The 24,318-nt window shown below is 40.9% G+C and overlaps 1 protein-coding gene and 1 long non-coding RNA gene across 2 annotated transcripts; both read right to left on the bottom strand.

Moving 5' to 3' along the window:
- Window positions 1-1,357: 1,357 nt before the first annotated feature.
- Window positions 1,358-5,530, bottom strand: LOC311022743. Its single transcript, XR_014598139.1, has 3 exons — window positions 5,449-5,530; window positions 4,235-4,371; window positions 1,358-2,546 (listed from the first exon to the last, which is right to left on the bottom strand). It is a non-coding gene; the product is annotated as an uncharacterized lncRNA (long non-coding RNA).
- Window positions 5,531-6,569: 1,039 nt separating this feature from the next.
- On the bottom strand, window positions 6,570-24,237 carry castor1 (cytosolic arginine sensor for mTORC1 subunit 1). The gene is made up of 9 exons (XM_084024483.1): window positions 23,942-24,237; window positions 17,830-17,900; window positions 15,117-15,310; window positions 14,561-14,696; window positions 12,732-12,855; window positions 12,266-12,382; window positions 11,856-11,938; window positions 11,070-11,164; window positions 6,570-7,721 (listed from the first exon to the last, which is right to left on the bottom strand). The coding sequence occupies exons 1-9, from the start codon at window positions 24,052-24,054 to the stop codon at window positions 7,650-7,652; spliced, it is 1,005 nt and encodes a 334-aa protein (XP_083880609.1). The 5' UTR covers window positions 24,055-24,237; the 3' UTR covers window positions 6,570-7,649.
- Between the last annotated feature and the right edge of the window lie 81 nt (window positions 24,238-24,318).

The following is a 24,318-nucleotide window of genomic DNA, read 5'->3' as shown; positions in this document are numbered from 1 at the left end:
GAAAATTAAGTGAATATACTAAAGAACTTTGGTTTGGGAAATTTTGTTTTTATTTTTATTTTTTTAATCCACCTTTCATATCCACACCACAGATAAGCCACCGTCATCGTTGCATCATTTCAGGTTGCACTTGCACAACATTCTTTAATAAACCTGAGCTGCTATCACATATTTTTGTGATGATTGATTCATTTCTTCTCTGATCGCCCTCGCGTAGTACTTCCTGTGCGCAGATGTGACGCAAACCACGCTCGACAACATCCTTTCATGTCAACCTGGTTAAGTCCTGTTCAACCCTCCAACTGTAGGTGCTTTTCGATGTAAAATCCAGAATAAACTGGAACCAGAGACTGCGTATACAAAAATATATATTGTATTTTTCCTGCATAGACTCACAGCGAACAGCAAGACCATGGACTATGGAATGGACTGAGTACCTTACAAATGAAAACAAATCAAGAAAATAAAGCAAACGAAAAATAGCCAAGGTGGGGTAAACTGCAGACCGAGGGGGGTTAGTATAGATGTAATGCCTTATAAGGTACGTTGTCACCACTACACACGAACCAAATCCAACTGGTTCTAAAACTACTCCAATCTACCTATTCCCAGCATACTAATGGGACTTAACCACACCATTTTTACTCCCCCCCTCCCCCCCCCCTGACATGGCCGAAAACCCCACAAAGAAAAGAACGGATGGCCCCGTAATTAAAACAGCTAAGAAGTAGACTAAGAATCTAATAGAATGGGAAAAACAGTGGTTTACTTGTTGCAGGTGACTGGAATAGAAAATAAAAAAGTTATATTATTTTATAAAAGTATGAAAGAACCCACTTAAAAACACTGTTCTATGTAGCCTACATGGATTCTTGACTGATATTATGATGCAATCACTCCAAGTAATTTCAATCCCTCACTGAACGTGCAGAATCTAAAAACACAAATGCCTGTAATAATTCATTTTAGTTTTATTTAATTGGACATTTTAATAATTAAAATCATGCTTTTAGACATATTTAAAGAAAGGAGCACACCACAACAAGCACACAAAGGGTGACCTCAGCTGCTCTCACTCAGGTGAATCAGTGGAAATGAAGAAGGACCTAGGTGAGCTTTCCGCCCCCTTTTATAGACTCTGGCTCTGCCTGGGTCCTAGTGCCCGACTCCTCCATACCTCCCTTCCACATGTATTTACTAACTCCTTGCATTACTGGTTTGATTTGTGTTGATATTACAGGACTGTTGATAAGTGTTGTTGTTCTTATGAAAACGTTTACCTCTTTTTACGCAAAAGAAATGAAAAGCAAACTGATACAGAAACTGAATTGCTTTATTAAGTTTAGTCAGAGTATCGTGGATGAATCATCAGCAGTAGTCACATTACAAATAACAAGAGAAAATATTATTTCAAAAAATATTAAAATACTCTCAGTGAGTGACCCTTTGACTTCTAAGCCTCAGCTTACACTCCCCCTAGGGAAGCATATGATGAGCTAAATGGTATCACGGCAACAAAGCATACTAAATAATCAACAAAGCATTCGCCCAAGATTTCTTAGTAACTCCTGACATGACAAATGACCTATGTACACACACACACACACACACACACACACACACACAAATGATGTGTAATGGATAAATAATAGATGATCACTTGTATTACAATAAATTATATAACGCCCACAAAGAAGCAGCCTTTCAAACGCTACATTATATAAATAAGGTGTATAAATAAGAGATTATTGCAGAAAAAAGTAATCTGAGGCAGACAAAGGTTGATAGCACGAACACGTTTTGTTCAGCAAGATAATCACAAATTGACACTGATTTTGAGATAAGGGAGAAAAAAGCTGCCTCATTTCCAGGTTTTAGGACTCATCCAACAGCACTCTTTAACATCATCATTGTCTTCATCAACACTTGTAAGAAAAATAAATACACATTCAAGGAACACATCAATGAACTTAAATTAAGCTACGTCACAGTCTGCTGGCCATGGATTTAATTCATATTCACTTCTGTTTAAAATATTAACCTATGACATAGAACATGTATATACCAGAATATACCAGAGAAAACGAAGGTACCAGGTGACGTCTTCAGGGCCTTTTCTTTAAAGGCGTTGAGTCTCCTTTTTGGCACAGTGTTTTTGCCTCCTCAAGTACCTGCAGCACTTGTGCAAGCCAGTCCTTCAGGTCGACTATGACGTTCCATCCATATACTTTTTTTGCATAGTGATGATCGTGGGACAACTGTGGTGGGGCTGGCGTTGACGGCAAAGAATCAGTTTCTTCCAGAATAGTCTTTAGTTTAGCTGAAAGGTTGAAGAGATTTCCCTTGATTTGTGTCAGATTGTCCGCAATAGGTTTTGTGTTGCCCCAAATGTCCTTGTTATATTCAGCTACCTTCGAAATGTGGAAATAAAAAAGCACATCCTTGATGTAGATGTCCTGCAGCTTCTCAGAAATGTTGTTACCAGATATTGTGGCGTTAAGAACTTCCTCTCGACGTGAATCCTCCACAGATGTATGAAATTCTTTCTGTAAAAGAACATGAATGAAAATGAATTGAGAATGAAGTGTGGAGCAAAGGTGATCATTGTAAAATGCAATTCATTTCTATTCAGACAATAGCAAAATAGCATTTCAATATGTGAACTACAGTATGTTAGTAAAATGTTATTTTATTTATTTTTAAGTTATGAGTACTTTCAGGAGCAAGTGGAGGTAAACTGACATCCAAGTTTTGTTTAAATTAAATTAAAATAACTTCATCTTACAAAGTTATCTCAGACAAAAATAAATGAATGCATGCAAAATATTTTCAATTAAACCCACAACAATATTGGTACAAAGTTATCAGTTAAAGTTCTGTGAGGGAAATTCCTATTTAATCATGTATTTCTGTGGGCAAATGGCTGTCTGTCCTCAAAGCTTATTGCAGGACCATTTGCCACCAGGGGCATCGCCAGACAAGCCCATTGATGCAGGATAAAACAATGACCCTTTTATTAAACACAACATCTGGGGACACCTGGAACGGGGGCTGCAGGATGTCAGACCTATATGTAAATTCAACTGCATTATAAGTGCCGACAGAAACAGTGACTCTTCAGTCATTCCCGTGTCACACTAGGGAGTGTCTCATGCTGCACATTAAAAGATCTTCAGATTCAGATATTTTGTCTACTGCTATTTCATTGCCAAAACTCTCACCTGCACTAGACTAAACTGATATTTCAGTTGCAACGACAGTTCCAAAGAAACTTTGATTTTGCGTTAATTTTGGCGGTCCCTGTGGATAAATGCGGTAGTGTCTCTGAGCACAAAGTCCCTTTAGAAAACGGCTTGCTCAAAGTGCTTCCTTGACAGCGGATCAGTTTTCAATACAACAGGGACTTTGCAATAAGAGGGAGCAGCCACTGGCAGCTGTTAAATGCAGTTGCACATGTCAGAGCTGCACACCTCCAAGGTAACTGACACTTTTTACCGCCCGTGCTGTTGCTCTTCTTTCAAACACTGGGTTTGTTTCACTGCACTGTAAACAGATACTGCAGTTGCTATTCTGTTGTAGTTCTGAAAAGGAGCTGCTCAGGGAGTACTTGCTGCTGTGTAAAACTGCACTTGCTGTTCACCAATCGCTGAAGTGCCTTAAACTTGCATCCTGTCTACTGGCCATCAGGGGGCGACTTCTCCGGTTGCAAACAGAAGTCTGAGTATATGTACATGTAAGTCTATCTAAACGACCCGACTGCAGAGCCAGTAAGGGTTCCGCTCTGCTGCTTGTGTTCATCAGATCTACCTCCTTTTGCTCCTCCACAGTCCAAATATGGTCACTTCCTTCACTGGTTGAAAAAATTACAAGATGACAACAGCCAACAAAAACTTGTCGCTTCAAAGCGGGCGTCAACAAACCAGGGGCTGACGTCACGATGACTACCTCAACGTCTTTGATACAGTCGACAGTGTATGCGTCAAACAGCGAAGGCGTTAAAAAGGCCATCAGGTCACATTTAGTCTCTCAGATATTATGAACAAACCTCACACTGACAGCTGCGCAAGATGATGCAGAGATAAAATGTGAGTTTAGATCAAGTGGTTTTGAACCTGTGGATGAGATGTTTCGCTTGGTGGAGAAAAAGCCCCTTATAGTCAAAGTTGTGCATGGTAACAGATAGGACTATATCATACAGAGGATTAAAATGACAGAATCACAAGGTGGTACTTACATATGCTTCCAGTAGCTCTTTTGCTTCATGTTTCAACACGTTTGCAAGACTGTAAGTGCTGCATATGTCGGAGCAGGTGTCAGTAGGAGCAGGAAACACTAGCCTCCACTGGACTTCCAGAAGCATCAAGAGAAGTACTGAGGAAAGATCATTTGTTTACAGGTGACTCAAATGCAACACAACATATAAGGTAGAAAGAACTGCAAAATAATGATCAAGTATAACGTATATCAGGACTTGTGTAAAGACAACAGAGGTGTCAAAAGTACAGACATTATATACTCAAGTAGAAGTACAGAAACTTTTCCTTTCTTTACTTGAAAAGGTACAGGCTCCAAAACGTAGGCTACTCAAAGTATAAAGTTAAACATTTCTACTGACATTCTTTTTTGCTTACTGAATATCACCATATTAATAAGTTGTAAAAATGGATAATTCCCCTCGAATGGATTAAAACTAAAGTATCATGCCTGCTTTGAAAATGTGAGGAATAGAAAGTACTGTTATTTCTATTTAAACTTCCCATCTCTGATAGGCAATGCATATTTAATATCTTTTTAAATAAAAATACATACCCATTTTTGATCATCACATGCTTATCATGACACACAAATTGTCCTCATACTAGTGAAATATAGCTCAAAATGAGTTTTCTTGAAAGGCCTGAACAGTACATTTTATTTAGAGAAGAGAATTTTCAATCCTTACTTTGGCAGATTCTTTTTTTAATTATTATTCTTTTATTTTTTTTACACTTAACAAGCAGAAATAGCTTCATCGTTGGGAAAGAAAGCAGACATTAGTTCCTGTTAAGGGTCACACACGCCAATAATGTTGGAAAACCGGGACTCATAAAGAGAGCTTAAGGCATCGATCGGATGTAAGCTCACCTCAACAGCAGAGAACGACATAACTTGAAGAATTTAACAAGATTTTGCAAATATTTATTTATTTAATAATGCCTCCCATCAGAGTATTGCTTGATTACTTCTGTTTCAATTTAATAGAGATACCTATATTTCCTGCAACAAGGCTACTTTTTAGAGAGTTATTCAAATGTGTAATACAGAAACCTGCACATTCAAACATGACTAAAACAAATAAATACAAAGGTTTTTGTATTCTTTAGACATTCAACCTAAGCTAAAACTAAACTGCAGTATTGGAAACATAAGATAACAATGTTTAAATTTAGTAGTTTGAAAGATATTTACCATAGTGCCTTGGAAGCTCATTGAGTTTATAACCCATAGTGATTTTCTTGCGATGCTCAGCAGTTCTTGATTTTTTTTTTTAAAATGAGGCGCAACTTTGAAAAACATCTTTCACTGGTATCATGGCCTTTATATACACCAGTGCGTGATCAACTACACACACCCACACTGACACATGTACAACCTCAAACACAACAATAAAATTCCATGGTGACGTTTTTAAACATCACTCATATTGTGACAAAGGGTGCTGCTTGACTTTTTTCCCCCCCACAGCTTCACAGTGTCAAAAAACTCACACCACTTACAAAGTTAAAATATCGACACATGACATAATACACCATTTCACTGTCTACATCGTCATCTTTGTCTGTTATTCTCAGAAGCCTGATAGATAGAGATGAGCTAAATCCCTAAAATAAAGTAATTCAACAGCAACATGAGTGTCAGAATTACACCAACAGGATGGGAAAGAATCAATCATATTAGTTTGTTGAAAAAAAATACAATTATGCAGACATTTATGGGTCATTTAATAAGTTAGACTTAAAATGTTGTCTTACAACTCCTTTCAAGATCTTGAAATGCCTTAACATTACATCTTTTTCAGAAAGAAGAGAATTTTCACTTTGGCAGATTTTTTTTTTTGTATTCAATGTTTGTTTTTTTTTAAACTTAGTTTTGAATTGTGCCTAGATTTGGGAAAGGAAGCAGACATTAGTTCTTGTTAGGGGCCACAAGCTAATGATGTTGGAAACCTGTGACTCACGCCAATCGGATGTAAGTGATGGACAAGTTTAAATTTCACATGGTGATGTGGCGAGTATGAAACCAGTCCCCTTAAGAATCTGCAAACTCTGAAAAGCTCTGCGAGCATGTCATGTGCCTTGTTCCTGGAAAGTCATTATTCGTAGTATATTGCAACCACCCCACGTGTTCTATTCCTGTTAAAATCATAAATGATCCATCAGCCTTACTTCATATGGTTGAGGCAAGTGTGATGAATGATTTGAGGTGTCAAGAGGAAGTCAATATCTATTGGAAAATGCAGCTGTAAAAATAAGCCTACATTTGTGCCCAAGAATTTAACAGACACATGGCAAAAAGTCAACAAAGTGCACTGATTTTCAATACTCTTTATTCAATGAAGCAGCACAAAATGTACAAATGTTTACAGAATGCTTTTACTTCAAATTGTACAAAAGTTGTACCAAAGAAAAAAATGTACGTGATGTTAGCGAAATTAAAAGTTGTGCAAATAACAAAAAAAAGACGTAGTGCTATTGATCTTGGGTAATACTAAGGTTAAGAAATGCTGACCTCTTACAAAAAGCACTGACCAAACCTGCTGTCCTGTTTGACAGCATTTGTAGTTGTAATAGAGAACTACCTGCACATTCTTCTTAATCCAAATGAGTGAGGCCTTTTGTCGAAAAGTAGAAACTTAGTTTTCCGTTGCATGAAAATTGTATTGTTAAGATCAATGTTCTCATAACTGCCTTGCATTTTCAAGCTTACCGCTTTCAGTGTCACAGAAATTAAAATTTTAATTTTTGCGAATGGCCTTTAATTTGAAATAAAAAGGTTGTTTAGACTGATGGCATTGTGATATAATCATTACTGGAAGACTCATTTCTGTGTGTGTGTGTGTGTGTGTGTGTGTGTGTGTGTGTGTGTGTGTGTGTGTGTGTGTGTGCGTCTAGCGCTCCTGACATGAGTATGCGTTGTTGCCAACTGCCACAAAATGATATAATGAACAATTCAACTTGCCACGAGATCTCAAGAGAAAGAGTCTCGTCATGTATCTCAATTTGTGCTTTTTTGTGTGAATTTGAACACGTGAGTGTGTGTGTGTGTGTGTGTTTGTGTGTGTGAGCGTGTGTGTGTGTGTATGTGCCTCAGAGTGATTGTGCATTTCGATGTGCATGTGCGAGCTTGTGGGCCCCCTGGGAATCAGTGCACCCTGCCTTGAATAGGTAAGACAGGAGGCCTCACAGACTAACTGTATATGCACACCATAGAGAAGCGCTTCTGGTGTTCATGGCAAGTTTGTCGAAATTAATACTGCTGGCGATGCAGTGCTAGTCTAGGCACAGGGTTAGCCTCTTTTCCTGCCGGCCTGCCACCCTTGGCCACTAGAGCTGGAGTGAGGTGGCGGCACATTGAGCCAGGATCATCCAGCTCAGACGAGACTTCAGAAATCAACTAGCGGCCGGTTCTTTCCTCTGATGCTGGAGCATGTCTGTCACACTCACTATGTCTTCCTCCGGGACCTAGAAAAGAATTAAAGAAAGTGAAAGCAGCGTGACAACATATCATCACTTTAGAAAGTTGTTATGGTGAACGTGTAAACAAGCAGCTGCCTATTTACACATCCAGCAGACAAGGAACACCGTGAGCATTCAATAGGACTCATAATTAAATTGAATATTCACTCTCCTTTTAGCTCTGTCTTGGTCTCCACCAACCAAAATCTGATGATTTTAGCATCACTATGCTCACCAGCTAGTTGCTAAATTTGTCTGGATGTTGCTAAAAACAGCTGCGTGCTGGGTCTAAGTTAATAAGAGCTGTGAAAGTGGACCAAAACAGTTCAGAAAAAACCCAATGAACTGAAGGTAGCTAACGCCCAGCATGGGTGTGATCAGGAACAACACATACATGTAGAGTTCGGTGTAATCTGCAAAACAGTGAATATTCAAGTAAGTAATGAGCCCCGAATTGAGCATTGTGGGTCTCCACATGCAACGAAGACAAGATATAAAACAAGACGAGAAGAAAATGCAAAATAACACAATCGGATGTTACAGATTTGCTATCCCATTTTCCCAGGGCCCCAGAAGAGGGTTTACCTTTTGTGATCTCAATCATGGGTTCCTTTCCATTTTTAGTTTTCCTGTCAGAGGTGTGCACTTTTTTCTTGCCTAATGTGTGAAACACTGAGACTTTGCTATGAGTAAAGGTTAGAGAAATAGTCTTACGATGTCGATTGCCAAAATGCTTTAAAAAGGTACTCGACATCGATGGAATGATAACTCCCACACACAGCGGTTTCCATGAAATTCAATGGCATTCAGTGGAATTTCCCGTATTAAAGACTGACTGAGTGACAAAGTGACTGTGATCGTTTCAGTGACTAATTCAACTGAGACAGTGAACTCCCATCATCCCATGTGCACACTTTCTCTCACATGTTCTACTGATGTGGCTTTGGTCTGCTCATGTTAGCAAATGTGCCCCTTTTATTTCCACCACTCAATTAAGAGCTCTCTAAATGAACACGCCCTTTTCATTGGATCTCGTTACAATTGTGGATAAAGAAAATAAATGATCCAAAAGCCAATTTAGAGTAACATCTTATTGGCCGCAAAACAGGCTGTTATTACTATCATGGTGATGGTAATAGAGTATATAGAGTAGTGGATTCTAAAGTATACTTTTAAATGTGAAATCTGTATTTCAAAGTTTTTGTTTGACTTTTTTTTCCTATTCGGATTCCAGGCACAATCATAACACAAACTTTAATTTTACTACACATTTTTCTCTAAAGTTTACAACAGCGTATTAGGACTAGTGTAGGAAAAAAAAAAAAAAAAAAAACGGAACCAAGAGAGGGGTGCAATATTCTGTGGCAAATTTACGAATTATAAAGTGGCGCATTTACGAGTTTATAAAGTGGCAAATTTATGAGATTATAAATTAGCAAATTTACGAGGAACTGCAATGTTGCTATGACAACAAGTGGAAAACTATCCGATCAATTAACGCCCATAAGATGACAATTTGGTCCAATATAACCAACAATAACCATCAACAGCCATCACCCTAAGTACCTAATTGAGGCTATATCACAAGTTGTGATATATTAATTATAAAAATAAATCGGTAGAATCTTGGGAAGTAAATGCCGGTTGATAGCATCGTAAATATATTACTTTCTAAACTTGTTAATTTTCAACTTTTTTCTCGTAAATTTGCCACTTTATAAACTCTTACATTTGCCACTTTATAATCTCATGAATACTGCCCCCCCCCCCCCCCTAAGCTTCGTTATTTTTTTTATACGGTGGCACTAATGCGCTGTTGTAAAAGTTTCTGATGGCACTGAATAGATTATAGATCTAAGCTAAACATTATTTTGCCAGACTGCATTTATTAACATGTAGTGTAAAAGAGGAAGCCACCGTGATGTCACAGATTACATAATTATTCAATGGAATTTGTTTTTATTACATCGGTGTGTGGTTAACACTGATCCCACGCAGCTTTACAAGTGCCACGTAAGAATTAAATTCCATAACAATGATTAAGAGCAATGATCTTCTATGACGAAGACACAATTTGGTTAAGTGAAAAAATGAAAGTGCATTCTGATGGTAGCATTGACTAAATGTCCTGTTGTTCGCCCTTCTCTTAGTTCACTTTTGGTCAGTATGTCAGGTCTTAGCCGCCCAGGTTACTGCTTGACATGCTTTTATCTACAAAGCTATTCTTGCCTTCTCATGTTCTCTTTTCAATTTGAATTATGGAAATTATTATATGAAACATTACAATCAGGTTCACAGGACTTTTTGTGTTTTGTTCCCAACAAGAACTGCGTGGAAGAATCCACAGACTGATCTTGATTTCCGATCATTTGAAGAGATCTTCTCCAGTCAAATTCGACAACATAAATGCGTAGAAATAAGAGAGTCTATTAGAGTTAGAGTTCTATTAAGGCGGGTCCACACCGCACCGACTGCCCGACTCGCGTCGTTAAATGAAGTCGGGCTACTTAATATGGCCGACTCGAATGGCGGATTACACATTTGAATCGGCTGAAATGAACGCCGACGTGGGCCGATTCGAGCGACCACACCAAGGAGACTCATGTCACGTACGCCGACTCTCTCAAAGACGCCGATTTTCGGTCCGGTGTGAGACCGCCTTTAGAGTCTATCACACTGAGGATGTGGGAGGGAAAAAAGGTACTTGACTGATGACTTGGTGGCAGATATTCTGTGAAACATTTCTCGATAATAGAGTCAGATAGACTTTTCTTGGTAATTTTCAAGATAATAACGGTGGCAGGAGATCAGCACTCAAGATCAGGAAACCACCATGCGACTGTTAGGCAATGCTCTTGTATATTATTATAACATCAAGGAGAATACTTCATTGAATCACCTTGATTATTGCCTTCTTCACTATACATCCCACACATAGATTATAATGGCCAGTTAATTATGTCCACATAATGTCCACAGATAAATGCATCTTTGAAGGCGTAATGTGTAGGATTAAGTGGGATTTATTGGCATGAATAAAATAGAATAGAATTCTGTTTGTTTGGTCATTTCAGTCTCCAAATACGCATGTTTTTAGGTGAAGAGTCAAAATGGGTTTTAAAGACTTGCTTGGGTCAGTGAAAAACAGCCTCAAGCTGATTGGGTATGATATTGATATGACATTTAGTTTTGACTTGGACTTTACTTACATTTATGTCTGCATCTCCCAAATTAAGAAACAAGAACCAAACCTTGAAATATCTGATCTAAGAGTTATCATTTTTCAAGTTGCAAACATGTCAAAACTTGGCGGTGGAGATGGCCTCATTAACTACATGAGGATGTTAGACTCACCAGAGCGTGGTCGAAGCTGAAGGTGCTTATGTAATATGCAGAGATGTCGCCGTCAGCCAGAGGCTGAGATATCTGGGCAACTATACCACATTCATCTAAAAAGATAAAAAAACAGAGTGGAGGGGAAATACACTGTTAGTATCACGATCATGATATATCATTTTAACCACACAATGTCATAAACTGTCAAATAGATTTCCAGTTGTTGCCATTTTGTCTGTTCTGTATTAATTTACTTCAAGTAAAGAAATGTAAAAGAAAAAGAAAAGAACCGACACTACCGGTGGTCCCGTTCACATATTTGAGCAAAAACTAGCCAATCCCTGCATAATTTATACCTCAGCTGTCAGCAGAATAAATTGTTTATTTCAAAATATGTAAATTACACAAAGTAAAAAAATAAATAAAATACTTTCAACATGTATTTCAAATCCACATTACGGTGAAAAAACAATGGAAACAATCACATCTCAGAAAAACGTACACTCAAAAAACAATATTTAAGGATGTGTTATTTTAGATCCAGACACACTGAGTCATTTATATATAATTTCACAGAGCATTAGTCACATGTTACAGTGAATCAGACAGCTTGTCAGCCCATTTTAATCTATTGAAAGAACACAGTTTAATTTACATCACAGCTAATAAAGTCGTTGGTCCTGTGAACTTAGTATGTGGTGATGGCATGTAGATGACGGTAGTTTTTATAGGCACCAAAATGATCCCCAATCAGGTCGGACTCTACCATATGACCGATATGTTAACTGTATACAGAGGCCTTACCAAAGCCCAGCGGTTGTCCCCCTATGCGAACCATCCTCCACAGCTCCCCGGAGGAGCTGGTGAAGAGAAGATCAGCAGGAAACCTAGAGCACAAAGATCCAGATTTACACCAAGCAAACAAGTGCTAACATCCACCAGAACCTTCCAGACAGGGGAACAGCCTCTCATTTAATCATCCACAACACTTTAAATTGTTAAACATAGCACATTAGAGGGCTGCTGTGGTTCCAATGCAGTCTGACATCAGGACTGGGTTTAGCTGTGAGGCTGTTCAGGCCATTCAATTCAAACTCCTGGATGCTTGACATCTGTTTGCACTGCGCCGCTGTTTGGGCCATACCAGCATTTTAATGTGTATTGTTATGGTGTCAAGGTGGACTTGGTCAGCGTGAGGTTTTAAGAATCCGTACCGTCTCTGAGCCTCAGTGTCCATCACCAGCGAGATGTAGCCATCGATGAGGGAGAAGGAGAAGAACTTGATACAGTCCAAGTCCTGGCTGTCAGATGCCTGCGCCTCCTCTTTAGGACTACGGGAGATCAGAAAAACTGTGAGACATTAGAGGAGGGAAAGGTAGCCAGCAGCAGTAATTAAATCATTGTGATTTAATTATTAGAATAATAAGATAATACATGAAAAAAATACTTTTGATTCTAAAAGAAGAAAAGGAAGAAAAGTCCTGTATGGAAATAAACCCTCGGGATGACGAGCTACCTTTACAATATCTGTGTGGGACAAATAAACGGATGGGAAATAAACACCCATCTGCCATGTTCAGATTAAAAAGCCAGTGAGCTGATGTCTAGTTTACATCATGTGCTGCCACCTTGTGTTTTCACTGAGGTACTGCAAGCAGGCAGTGTGAGTGAGCGTCTCACCTGTTGGAATAAAAGAGGACGTCAATGAGCGTGGTGGCGATGGAGGGCAGCGTGTCCGGGTCCAGAGACATGACACAGAACTGGTTCTGGGGGATCAGCACTGGGTGAACTGTGGGCTGGATGGCTGGGGGAGGAAGGGCAGAGTCAGTTTGGAGGAGCAGCTGAAACAGAAATAATAACGTTTAACAGAACTTAACATAACCGAAGACCGTGGAATAGCTCAATACTTTTGCACCACATGTATTGCCTGCATCCCAGGAAGATAGTTTCAACACACAGGTTGAAATTTGATGAAACGACAGTTGTTGTTGCTGCAGCTCCCCTGCTTGCCATGTCCATGCTATTTGCATAAATAATCTCAATATCTAACCTAAAAATGAAAAGTGATGTGGCCGCTTGACGGCATTTTGGAGTTGGTCCCGGGGGTGGAAAGGTCTGCAGCAAACACCAGATCAAATTCAAGATTTATTAATGAATGTAACTTTAGACTTTAATATTCCTCTATCCTACATGTGTGCATTGATTGGTTCGATGATAGAAGATCAATATTGTTAATACATAGATTATTTCTGTCCATCCTAATTTCTTGTTCACTCCATCAGCGTTAGAAAGACCGAATCGAGACAGTTGGTCTTGGATTTGAGGGTAAAACCTTTCCAAACTTTAACTTGACACATCTGACTAAACAAAACACAAACATGTTTGGTCATGTTGGCATAAAACCGACACCTCACAGATACCAATCTATGAAAGATTGTGGAAGGGTGGACATATTTCTCAGCAGGTCCTCATCTCTTTGTACAGCGTGTTCTGCACTTTGTGATGTAAAACCAACTTCCTGTTGAGGACACCGTATGTTTGCATGGTTTATTTATATGATGACATACAAACATGGCTTTGTGAAGCACAGCAGGTTCCTCTTGCTATAAATACATATTTAATTCCACTCTTAATAACACAAGGTTCGATTATTGTCAGAGAAAGATGGGTTTAATGTGAAATAACACATTTTTTGGAGTCTGTGTCTATAATATTCCATTTGGTTTATTATCTCCATTTGGGACAGCAACTTGTTTCCAAGTGGTTTAATAAACAGCTTTTTATTTCTAGTGTAATGAAAATGATTCCACTGGTGTCTTAAGAAGGCAGCTGCAGGTGAGTATTTAGTACTGTATATGAATCATGTATATGCAGCATATTTATCAGCAAGTTTCCCAAGGTTTAGTTATTTAGAATATTCTTCTCAAGAACTGTTTTCACCCTTTTTAGAGGTTCTCCTGCAATTCTGGAGAAACGGCAATGACGCATGTTTCACTCACATCTGCTCTGAGACCAGTGACATTGTTTTTAAAAATCACTTCCTATGCGATGACTCGTCGTCCCCACAGAATGTATAACGTCGTCATCTTGCATTTGTGCAATCAGGCGACGTAAGTAACTATATTTGGACTTCGGAGGAGCGACGGGTGGATCTGACGAACACGAGCGGCGCCCAGAGTACCTTTCTGCATCTGGATCCATCTGGATTGTGGTGTGAAGCTGTTCACAAAAGTGTTGTTTCCATAATTCATGCTCAACTTTACAGCCAAGTGTGAAAGTCATCTTAGTAGCTAATTGGTAGCGACGCTGTGAGGCTGTGGAAGCGACCTGTCAATCACAAGGTAGCCACGCCCTAAAGGTAGCCACGCCCCTAAAGCACACCCTGCTTTATGGTCTTATTTTACTCCACATTAGCTTCACTCTTCAGGACCATGGATTGCTGCCTGGCCTTTACATCTGCAGAAGATGCAGGTGAATTCATTTCTATAAAAAGGGACAGGGTCCGCTACCTTCTTTGCCATTCTTCTGGAGGCTGCTGGAAACATCCTGACAATGCAGAGGCACAGACTCTCCTCCCACCTCCTTGTAGATGTTGAACTCCTCCTCCAGAGTGCTGATGACGACAGCCAGGTCCTTCTCTCTCACCTACACAGCAGAGACGTGGACCATAAACATCACGTAGACTACAGCGAGGTCAGCATATGTCATGTTGTTTCAGGCAACACTGACTCATTTTAAAAGGGAATACTTACTGACTCAACCAGCACGTCAGCCATTAATATACTTGCTGACACAAACTGCTGTCCCTGTTATCTACTTTCAGCCAAACTGCAGACACTGTGGCGTCTTTTGTCCAGCAGAGCACAGGAGGCGAAAGGCTTCACTCAGAGATTAGCGGTCTGGGGGTTTTTATACATTTAGAGGTTTTGCAAAAACTGCTCCAGACGTCTCTAAATTATACAACAGTGAACAGCTTACTGTGCCTCTTTTTATTTCAACAAGATATGAGCGAAGAGGAAGTGGTTTAAAGAGAAGGTAAAAAAGACAGAAGGAGACAGGACTCGCCAGGATAAAGTCGGTCTGGTACGTGGAGAGCATGAAGACGGAGACGTGCTGCTGGGCCAGAGGGGCGATGACCGACTTGGCGATCTTGGTGACGCCGACAGCCTGTGAGCTGCTGGAGGCGTTGCCGTTGGAGACCACGTTGAGCGGCAGCCAGATGGAACTCTCTACCTTGAGATGCTCGGAGGGCTGGAGCTCTGAGTGGGTCAGGGAGAGGAAAAGATGCTCAGTGAGTCAGTGGGCACAGTATCCAGGACTTTATGTCCACTGATTTGATCAAAAGAATCTACGTTTTTTATTGAAGAAGACTTAAAATGTCATTTTAGACGTTACAATTAAAGGGGCACTCTATCTTTTACACAGGGCACAGAGGTCACTGCTACTCAACCTGTGCTAATAGCTGAATTATATCTTTTGTCAATCCGGAGGGAGCTTTTCTGAAGACTCAGAAACCCATTTTTGTGTTTGGTTTTAAGCTGTCACATTATATCAATATATAAAGTGGGAGGCACAGAGTTTGAAAGATACAGGCGTTTAACAGGCAGGGGAGGTGTGTGAATTCTGCCACCGGGCTGCTTTGTAGGAAATGTAGGATGCAGTGTTTTTGGAACTTGACCCAAAGGAAGGATGAAAAAAATAGTCGGGATATCGCAGCAACAAACACAATCAAACACTGCAGTTGTGGTCTCAGATAAATATATGACTACTCAAAACCCAAACAAGACATCAGGGCTCTAATGATGCCAAACTATACAGTTACATCTATGTTAAAATAACAACAAACACAAGGGTGTGACAGACATACAACCAACCTTTCTATAGCAATAACAATAAGGATTTGTTCACCTCGAGGTAAAAGGAGGTGTTTAACGTCTGCCCCTCATCACTTCATGTCACCAGCCATGTATCTTTATGTTTTTTAAGGTGTAAACTACGAGGCAGCTTCAAGTAACAACTTCCGCTTGATCGCGACTCAATTAAACGTACACACACTTCCTCTCCCCCTTCCTGTCTCTTCCTTCACCACGGAGACCTTAAATGTCCCCGGCTATTTATACCGCAGAGTGACAAGCGAAAACGTACGAGCGTGCGACTCGATACCATCGCATTAAATCACTCGGACCTGTGGCTCCTAGTGGGTGGCGGGGACGGGTCAAAGTTCAAATGGGGTGTTCCTCAGACGTAGCCGTAGCAACCCGAGTCAGCCACATTTGTAAAAGGCAGGATATTTCACTCTACGTCCTGAAACAAGTCTGGAGCGGAAGCTGGCAGCTACCTGGGAAACAGGTGTCTACCCAGGAAGTCAACTAGAAGCCGAAAGAGAGATATTTGGGTGATGACTAAGGGAAATGTGCGCCAAACCTATTAGGTGTGTCACTTACATAACTTCAGAATGCAACGTAGGAGAGAAAACTTCATTTAAAGGAGGTACAAAAATGTAGGTTATGGTAGCATTCAGCTAAAGAAAAAAATATTTCCAACTCCTTTTTCTATTTCCATGCTCTCCTTCAAAGAGCCACTGTTCTGGTTGGCATAATTTGTCACACACAACCCCTTGTGGCTTCGCTGCACTAGCTTTCACCTCTTAAAATAGGCACTCAGTCAGAAAGAGAGCAAAGGAGACAGAGAGAGAAACGGAGCACCCTGAGGCGAGGTATGCCTTTAACATCTGTAAAAATGACCAAAAAATGGCTGGATTGAGGAGTGGATGGGACTCTAACATGTACACAGCAAGTTAAATGATGGATTCATAGAGGGTGAGCGAACAAATAATTCAATAATAATAATCTCCATTATCTTTTTGTTTGGACGAACAATTGTTTGGGCCATAAAAGCTATTTAAAAAATGAAGGTCTTAAAAAGAAATAATTGCTTAAATTCTATGAACGAACCTCAGAAAACACGAAAATGAAATCAAAATTGTATAAAAAAGGGAAAAAAGTTAGTAACTGCTGACATTTGAGAAACTCAATAAATGGCTCATTAATTAACAAAGACTATTGGCACGAGTCAAACTGACTGACCCACCAAAGTCCATCTCTGGCACACCCAAAACGCTGTGGCGTCTCCGTCAACTGACTTTTGCTGCCAAGGAATTTATAGTTCAGGGAAGGAGGCAAACTGTTTGGCTGCTGCACTTGACCGCTGTAAGACGAAGGCAGCGAATCGCTGCAACAGCTAAACTAAACATACACACTAGAAATGGGACGATATGGAAATTTCACGCCACGACTTGACAAAAATAATTGCTATCTGAGGTATTATCCTGAGAATGATGAAGATATGCTTAAAACTATCAAATTACACTAAAACATACTGGTATCACTTTACATTTAGCTAAGAAACAAATATTGTTATTGCATCACAGAAAAACATTCTTTTTTTATGTATCCACTTTAGGGAAAAACAAAACAATGAATCATAAGGTCTCCCTGCATTAATAAATGAAAAATAAATAAAACATGTTTTTCCAAGCTTTTTCAAGTCTCCTATAATGATATTCAGGATTGTCCCTATAATGGAAATTCACCAGTTAACTTATTGTGAGTATTTTCTAAAATCCTATATCATCCCATCCCTACACAGCACTCTCAGGTCCACCCACCTTCTCTGTCTGACATGCTTTATACCAAGGGGATGAGAAAGGCCACTTTTTTGTACAGTACAGAAGGGCCTCCTCTGCCTGCTGAAAGATGTGTGCACCGGGGCGATTTACCTTTAAATCCTTCCTCGTCAACGACGACGGTGTAGTTCTCTGGCGTCTCAGTCAGACTGAAAAACTTACACCTGAAACAGGAGAGCAGGTCCAGATGGGGATGCGGGTTGGGGATGAGAAAACATGAAAGGCAGGAGACAAGGAGAGGAGAAAGAGAAGAACTGGGTTATTCATCTGCAACCAACAACAGGACATTCAGACATGTTTCCGGGAATCGAGTAAATGGGTTCTCCGAAATACACACTGGTTTCACGACTGGCTGTCACTCAGTGAGCCCAAGCCGAGCTCAGCATTATGCCAGCATCTCTCCATTGTCTTCAGCAAATGGTGGGTAACAAACCAAACTGGGGCACTTCTTGAGTTGCCAACGGCTGCGTTCAAGGAAAAGAACCGGGCGACGTCTTTCTAAACTGTGATGATATGCAAGAATTCACACATTTCTATTTATACATCTGCTATGACAATCCGGATTTGGGATCTCAGAACCTTGAAATTCATTGACTTCGATGTTCTACACTTTGTCTCTCCAGCTTGGTATTTGCATCTTCATCAGGCTTGGAGCCAAAACCCATTTGCTTTCAAAGGCTGTTGGCCAGTGTTCAGTTCTATTGAATGTTGTCTTTGTGAAGGAAAGAAAAAAGAAACTAAATAGCCTTGTGGGATTTGGTACGGGTTGAGGAAAGAACTGGGCAGTGAAACACATTTTCTTGGTTTAAATCATCTGTTAAGGCCATTCTACTTTAAAATTAGATTCCTCCTGTTCCTCCGTCCAAAGAAATACCTTTGGTTAGTGTAACAGCAAGGAGATAGTCTTGCATTATTAGTAGAGTTGTTGGCAGAGAGAACTGACTAATGTTTAACCCAGGAGCGGGTTCGCTCTGTAGACTGGACATTAATGGCAACTTTGATGAGGCAAGAGCTTTCAATACACTCAACCCAAACTCCCGAAGGCTTCAAGGGCTTTTTCCTCCCAATGTCCAGACGCCTTACTAAGTTAGGGGGGTGAGTTATTTCTGGCATTCAGAGGTATAAATCTAGCTTATTTCTGTCACAGACAATGTTATGTTACTGGAGCTCTGGAGTATAAAATGACAAAAGAGCACCTGCATTAGAAAATACTGTTTTTTTGGTAAAACATACAGGCTTGTGCAGATTCCTGTTTCATTAATGAGTTATAATGAGAATGCCATATCATTCACAGCGATTCGATTCAAGGACGATTTGTTTTTGTTTTTTTGGAACGATTCAATTCTGTAAACCACGATTCGATTCAGTAACTTTTATTTTATTTTTTATTTTATTTCTATATCCATGAAATAAACATGCAATAAGGCGAGTGAGACTATCTGTATTCTTCTTAAAGGTGAAAAAATAAACAGACCACAGAATTACTTTTTTAACATTATTTATTCTATAAAAATGTAGTCCTGCATACTATTTTATGCTGAATACAAAAATGTAATGCTCAGTTATTTTGAACATTTTTCAATAGGCTACATGCTGGCATTGGCGAGAGTGTCTTAAACGTATTAAACATTAACCATAATTAAGAATCATGATTCATCCGATTAAACTCATTTATATTGATTATTGGTGAAGTCTAACGATTCATTCTATTTATTTGTTGTAGCAGATCGATTTAGTTGAATCGATAGGACTGACAATCGACTCATCGATTAATCGAATGAATCCTTACACCTCTAGTATCATCCCAAAGCTCGTCCCACTTTGCAAACCCGTAGGAGTGAAATAGTTCGAAGCCTCGAGTATACATTCCATTTTGGCCGAGGAACTTCAACGTGGATGACCTCCCTTTGTTTTCTTTGAGTCCCTAAAAAGGAAGTGCTACATATTCCTGTTTTCCTTAAACTTCTCACAGGAGATGCACCTCTTCCTCTTCTTATCAGTCAGCTGATGCTATTACAGTAGAAGGCTGAGCGAGACTGCAATACTCCTGACTCAGCAAAAGCTAATCCCTGCCATGAGACGGGACAATCACCCCACAGAGAGACAAAGGGAGACAGAGAGAGAGAGAACACTGTAACACTGACTACCAGCTGTGCTAGCAAGCTCAGCCAGCCCATTGTGTTATAATACCCCCCCCCCCCCCCTCATTTCCTGTTGACCCTTCACCTTCCTTCACTCGCAGTTTCCTGCAGGTAGTGTGTGCCAAGCATCCATCCTGCCAGACTGATCAAGTGTGGTGCTTCTTCAGAGAAAACGGTGAAGGCTGTTGCATTACGTTGGCGCGGCAGCCAAACATTGGCAATGTGTTTGTTGTGTCAAGAAACCTGAGGGAAACCCATCTGTGAGGCAAGCGATATTTGGTTTCCTGTTTGTGAAGTGCAGATAAGACAGATGAGGAGCGAAGATCACAGAAAAAAAATACGTTATTTTTCCAATTTTCTTCATCACTCTCACAGATTGGTATGAGTGCAGCCCTGGACGAGGGTTGGGCGGCGTACCGATGATGTTGTTTTAAGAAAAACAATGATATACCAAATTATCATCTAAAGAAAGCTCGAGCCAGAAATCAATAAATTACATTTATATAACCAATAGCATAAAAGAGTGATAGTATTTTGTCACTTTTTGTGGACACGCTCCAAAAAATGGCCTGAAGCTAAATTCAATTTAACAGGCGTTGTATGATTGAATATGTTCTGTTATCATCAACACATTAGGACCATTATCGTTGCCAAGCAATATCATGTTGAACGATAATCTCATCATAGCACCCAGGCCTACCCGGGACCTCTTATGAAAGGCAGAGAAAACTTGATATCTCGTTGTAAAAATGCAATAAGCATTTCCTCTCTATTTCATTCCTAAACAGTTTAAGCCCCTTACTGGGTCCCTATATTGTTGAAATATAGGGACATCTGCACCATTTTCAGAGTTGGAAGACAATGAAAGTGAAGAATGAAAAAGGAGAGCTAGTTCAAGTTTCAACCCTTGCTCCTCTCTTACCTGCAAAGACCTGGCCAATCACGGCATGAGGTGGGTGAGAATGGCGCAACGCCAGTTTCGGAAGGTTACACAAATTGTCCAAAGTCAGAAGGTGTGCCTGTTTTTGGGGATTTCATTTTCCCAAAAATGTGAAACACACAAGACAAACAAAAATCCTCCAAAAGAGTCTAATCACTGAGAAAAATACAGACTGCCCCAACCTGCATCACAGTGATTCGCTGATCGATTGGTCGAAGAAAGAAAAGAAAGTCAACAACTATTTTTATTCATCACTTAGAATCGTTTCAAGGAGTTTCAGCTTCTGAGGAGAATGAGTAATCGACCAATCAAAACATGTTTGTACAGCACTGACAGCGACACACAGCATGCCTGCTCACTGGGGGTGGTAGTTTCGAAAAACAAGTTCCTTCTATTGAAGCATGAAGGAACATCAAGAGGAGACGGAAAATAACCCAAAGGGACAAGGAAGCAACAGGTTGTGAGGGAGCGGCCGGGCGGGGAGGATGAAAACCAAGCTCGGAAGAGTCCGGACTTTGATCCAGCTGCAACAAAGCAATAGGAGGTAGCGCGGCTGAGGGAGTAGGAGGGTCGGTGGCGTTTCTGCAACTGATGCTCCAGCTGAGGAAACATGATAAGAGCGGAGAGCAAACCGACGTCGGTGCGAGGCGCGAGCCTCGAAGCCACCTCGGACCCATCGTCAGTGGACGCACAAACTATCTTTGCAGCTTCCTACAAACTGTTCTGTGGCGTTCTCACGGCCCACTCTCTTTTCAGAACAATGGAGGAGGCTTTTTCTTGAAATCCCTGCATGTTTTTAGAGCGGGCTGGGATGGAGGGGGGGCAGCATTGTGTAGATGAGGAGAGCGAGAGCCCCAACCTTGACAGATCACCGAAGCAGACAAGTGGAAAACTCCCGACCGGGTTTCTGGCTCAGCTGAGGCATTGTTCCAACCCATGTGCTGTTAGTGAGCTGTCGAAGAGAGGAAAGGAGGCCTCTGTGGAGCCTGCAGGGCTGCATCCACTACAGAGACACCAATATAATGGGCTGATATGGGCTTTGATTACCACTGCACCCATAAAGACCAAACAACAAACGAAGGACAACATAAAACTACAAACAGCTTGCAGGCTTCATGGTTTCCCCCTCTTAACAGGAGTGTCCATTCAGTGTTTAATAAAAGCGTATAATTCATCAGACTTTTTTTAAAGAATGCATGAAGATGGACAACAGATACCCACTCATACTTTCGCCTATGACCACTACATGTCTAGCCTCATTCGTAGGCTGGACCTAATGGCAAACCCAAGACCTGACCTAAATCACATGTCCTCACTTTTGAGGGCTTTTGACTTTTATCCTGTAACACCATTGATGACTCAGTAACTGATGGAGCTCATAATGGGCACGCTGTGCCTCATCAACTACTTATTTTGAGTCAATGCAGTCTCAAAGGCCACTTTCATCCTCTGCACCACGGGTGTGCCTCAGTTGTGTCAGATGATGTCGAAAGAAGAATCCACCTTCTTAAGATTTGGGGGTAGAGCTTCCTATAAGTGATTGCCTCCTTAAAAGTCTGCTCAGGGCCGCTTTCAAATCACTGCGAGGCATTCTCGGGGAGTTGTGCTCTAATGAATAGCGGGGGCCTGAGAGAGGGAGAAGGCTAAAACCAACAGAGGCAATCAAGCATGTTTTTGCTCCATTGTTTTGAGTTGCTATGAATTGAAACACCACCACACCTCTGCCTATAGCTGCTATAGAAATAAAAATAACAGGAAAAACCAGCCCAAACACAGCATGATGACATAACTCCAAAGCAAACACAACAACACACTGAATAAAAGACGTGCCTGCGAATGTGCAGGATGCATGCCTTTTCTGGTTCATTCTGGTCCCCGTTATTTTCCCCCACAGACACTGAAAGCATCACAGAGAATGTTCAAATGAAGACAGGGCTCGCACTCAAATTAAATAAAACACCGACAATAAGGTTGGCACTGTTCCTGATAACTTTGAATTACTCACAAGGAGCCTGAGCTCACAATTACTGCCTTAATTATAGTACATCATTGTATTATTCACTGCAACTTAATAAAGTCTGGTGTGGACGTGTCAAAACCTAATGTATCGCCCAATACTGAGACCAATGAGTGCTGATGGATGAAGCCTAGAACGGACGTGACGCGTTTGATATAAATCTCATTTCTCTGTCAGTAGACGAGGCGTCCCCCTAGTCCCCTTGTCCAGTAAACTGATAAGATCTGTTATGTTGCCGATACTCGGATGCTTACAATAAGCGAAGCTTCGATAACAGTGTTATCTAGACTTCAGACCTCTCAGACCACAAATGCGATTGGAGGAGGAAAATGCATACTACTTCTCTCTGACTTGACGCGAGAGTGGCAGCTGAGAGTCTGTCCTATATCATGGGCAGCTCAAAGACAGATGTTGATCTCCTCTCTTTAGCCATGCATATGTGGGGCAACCAGAGCAATAAACAATTACATAACAAAGGGAGGATATCCAGGGATTAACTGAAAACGGGTACTAATGCCAACGTGAGAGCTGGACAATTTGCAAACTGGATGTTGGTGTTGGGGCGAAGGAGGTCAAAGGTCGAGTTTGTGCTGGAGAAACAAAGTGCACCTAAAACAACACAGCGGAGGGGCTTTGCATGCTTTTGATGATGGTTGATCAGTGCTGCTGTTCTGTAGAAGCAGAGTGCATTGCAAAGCAAAATACATGTTACAAGACTACAAAATAAATTTTACAGGACTACAAAATACATGCACGTTCACATGCAGAACTGATGCCTAAACTGATTCAGGTGTTGTGCAAATATGATCTAGATTAGAAGGATGAATGCAATCAGATCCATCACAATACATTCGAGTTTGTGTGCAGTTTCCAAAAAATGACATGTCTGTCTGTCATGAACAATTGTAAATCCAAACCGCTACATGCATTGCACTAGATCATTCATAGAGGCAGAGCAGGGCATGCACAGGCAAACAACCCAGCAATGGCTCGGCCACCCTGTGAATGAACAGGCGCTGTGGGTTAGCTCACATCCGTGCTGGATTACCGGGGTGATTCACACCGGTGCGACGCAAGCATCTGACCCTTCTCTATGAAGCTTCTTACCGTGTCCGGTTGCGGAGGAATATCAGTTTGATCAGGGGGTGTGTGAAATTCACCAGCCCATTCTTGGCTATGCTGATGACCCGGAGCCTGTGGTCCAGTATGTGCAAGTCCATGTTGTTGCGGGTTGCGAGGAGTGCCGTCTCCTCAAGTGTGCATGCGGCTGAGAACACGAGCTCCTAGCAGAGAGATAGACGTTTACACGCAGGCCCGGATGAGGAGCATTCGCGACGAACACACGCACCGCCACCACCCGCTGGGCTCGTCTCACACAAGGCGAAAAACATCCGACGCAATCCGACTCCAGCCCCGCTGAACTACTGTATATTCAAATACAGGAACAGCCCCAGAAGTGACACGCCCCCTCTTCTTAAAGCGAC

Source organism: Eutrigla gurnardus (genome assembly GCF_963514095.1).
Source record: "Eutrigla gurnardus genome assembly, chromosome: 13".
Lineage (NCBI taxonomy): Eukaryota > Metazoa > Chordata > Actinopteri > Perciformes > Triglidae > Eutrigla > Eutrigla gurnardus.
Note: the sequence above shows the minus strand (reverse complement) of the source record. Positions and strands in the feature narration are given on the sequence as shown.

What these genes read in the sequence shown, in the direction of transcription:
- castor1 (XM_084024483.1), bottom strand. Translation starts at nt 24,054, where the DNA reads ATGGACTTGCACATACTGGACCACAGGCTCCGGGTCATCAGCATAGCC. An exon ending in GTCCTCTTTTATTCCAACAG is followed by an intron (nt 12,383 to 12,731) that starts GTGAGACGCTCA and finishes GATCTCCCGTAG; the next exon opens with TCCTAAAGAGGAGGCGCAGG. An exon ending in GACACTGAGGCTCAGAGACG is followed by an intron (nt 11,939 to 12,265) that starts GTACGGATTCTT and finishes TTTGTGCTCTAG; the next exon opens with GTTTCCTGCTGATCTTCTCT.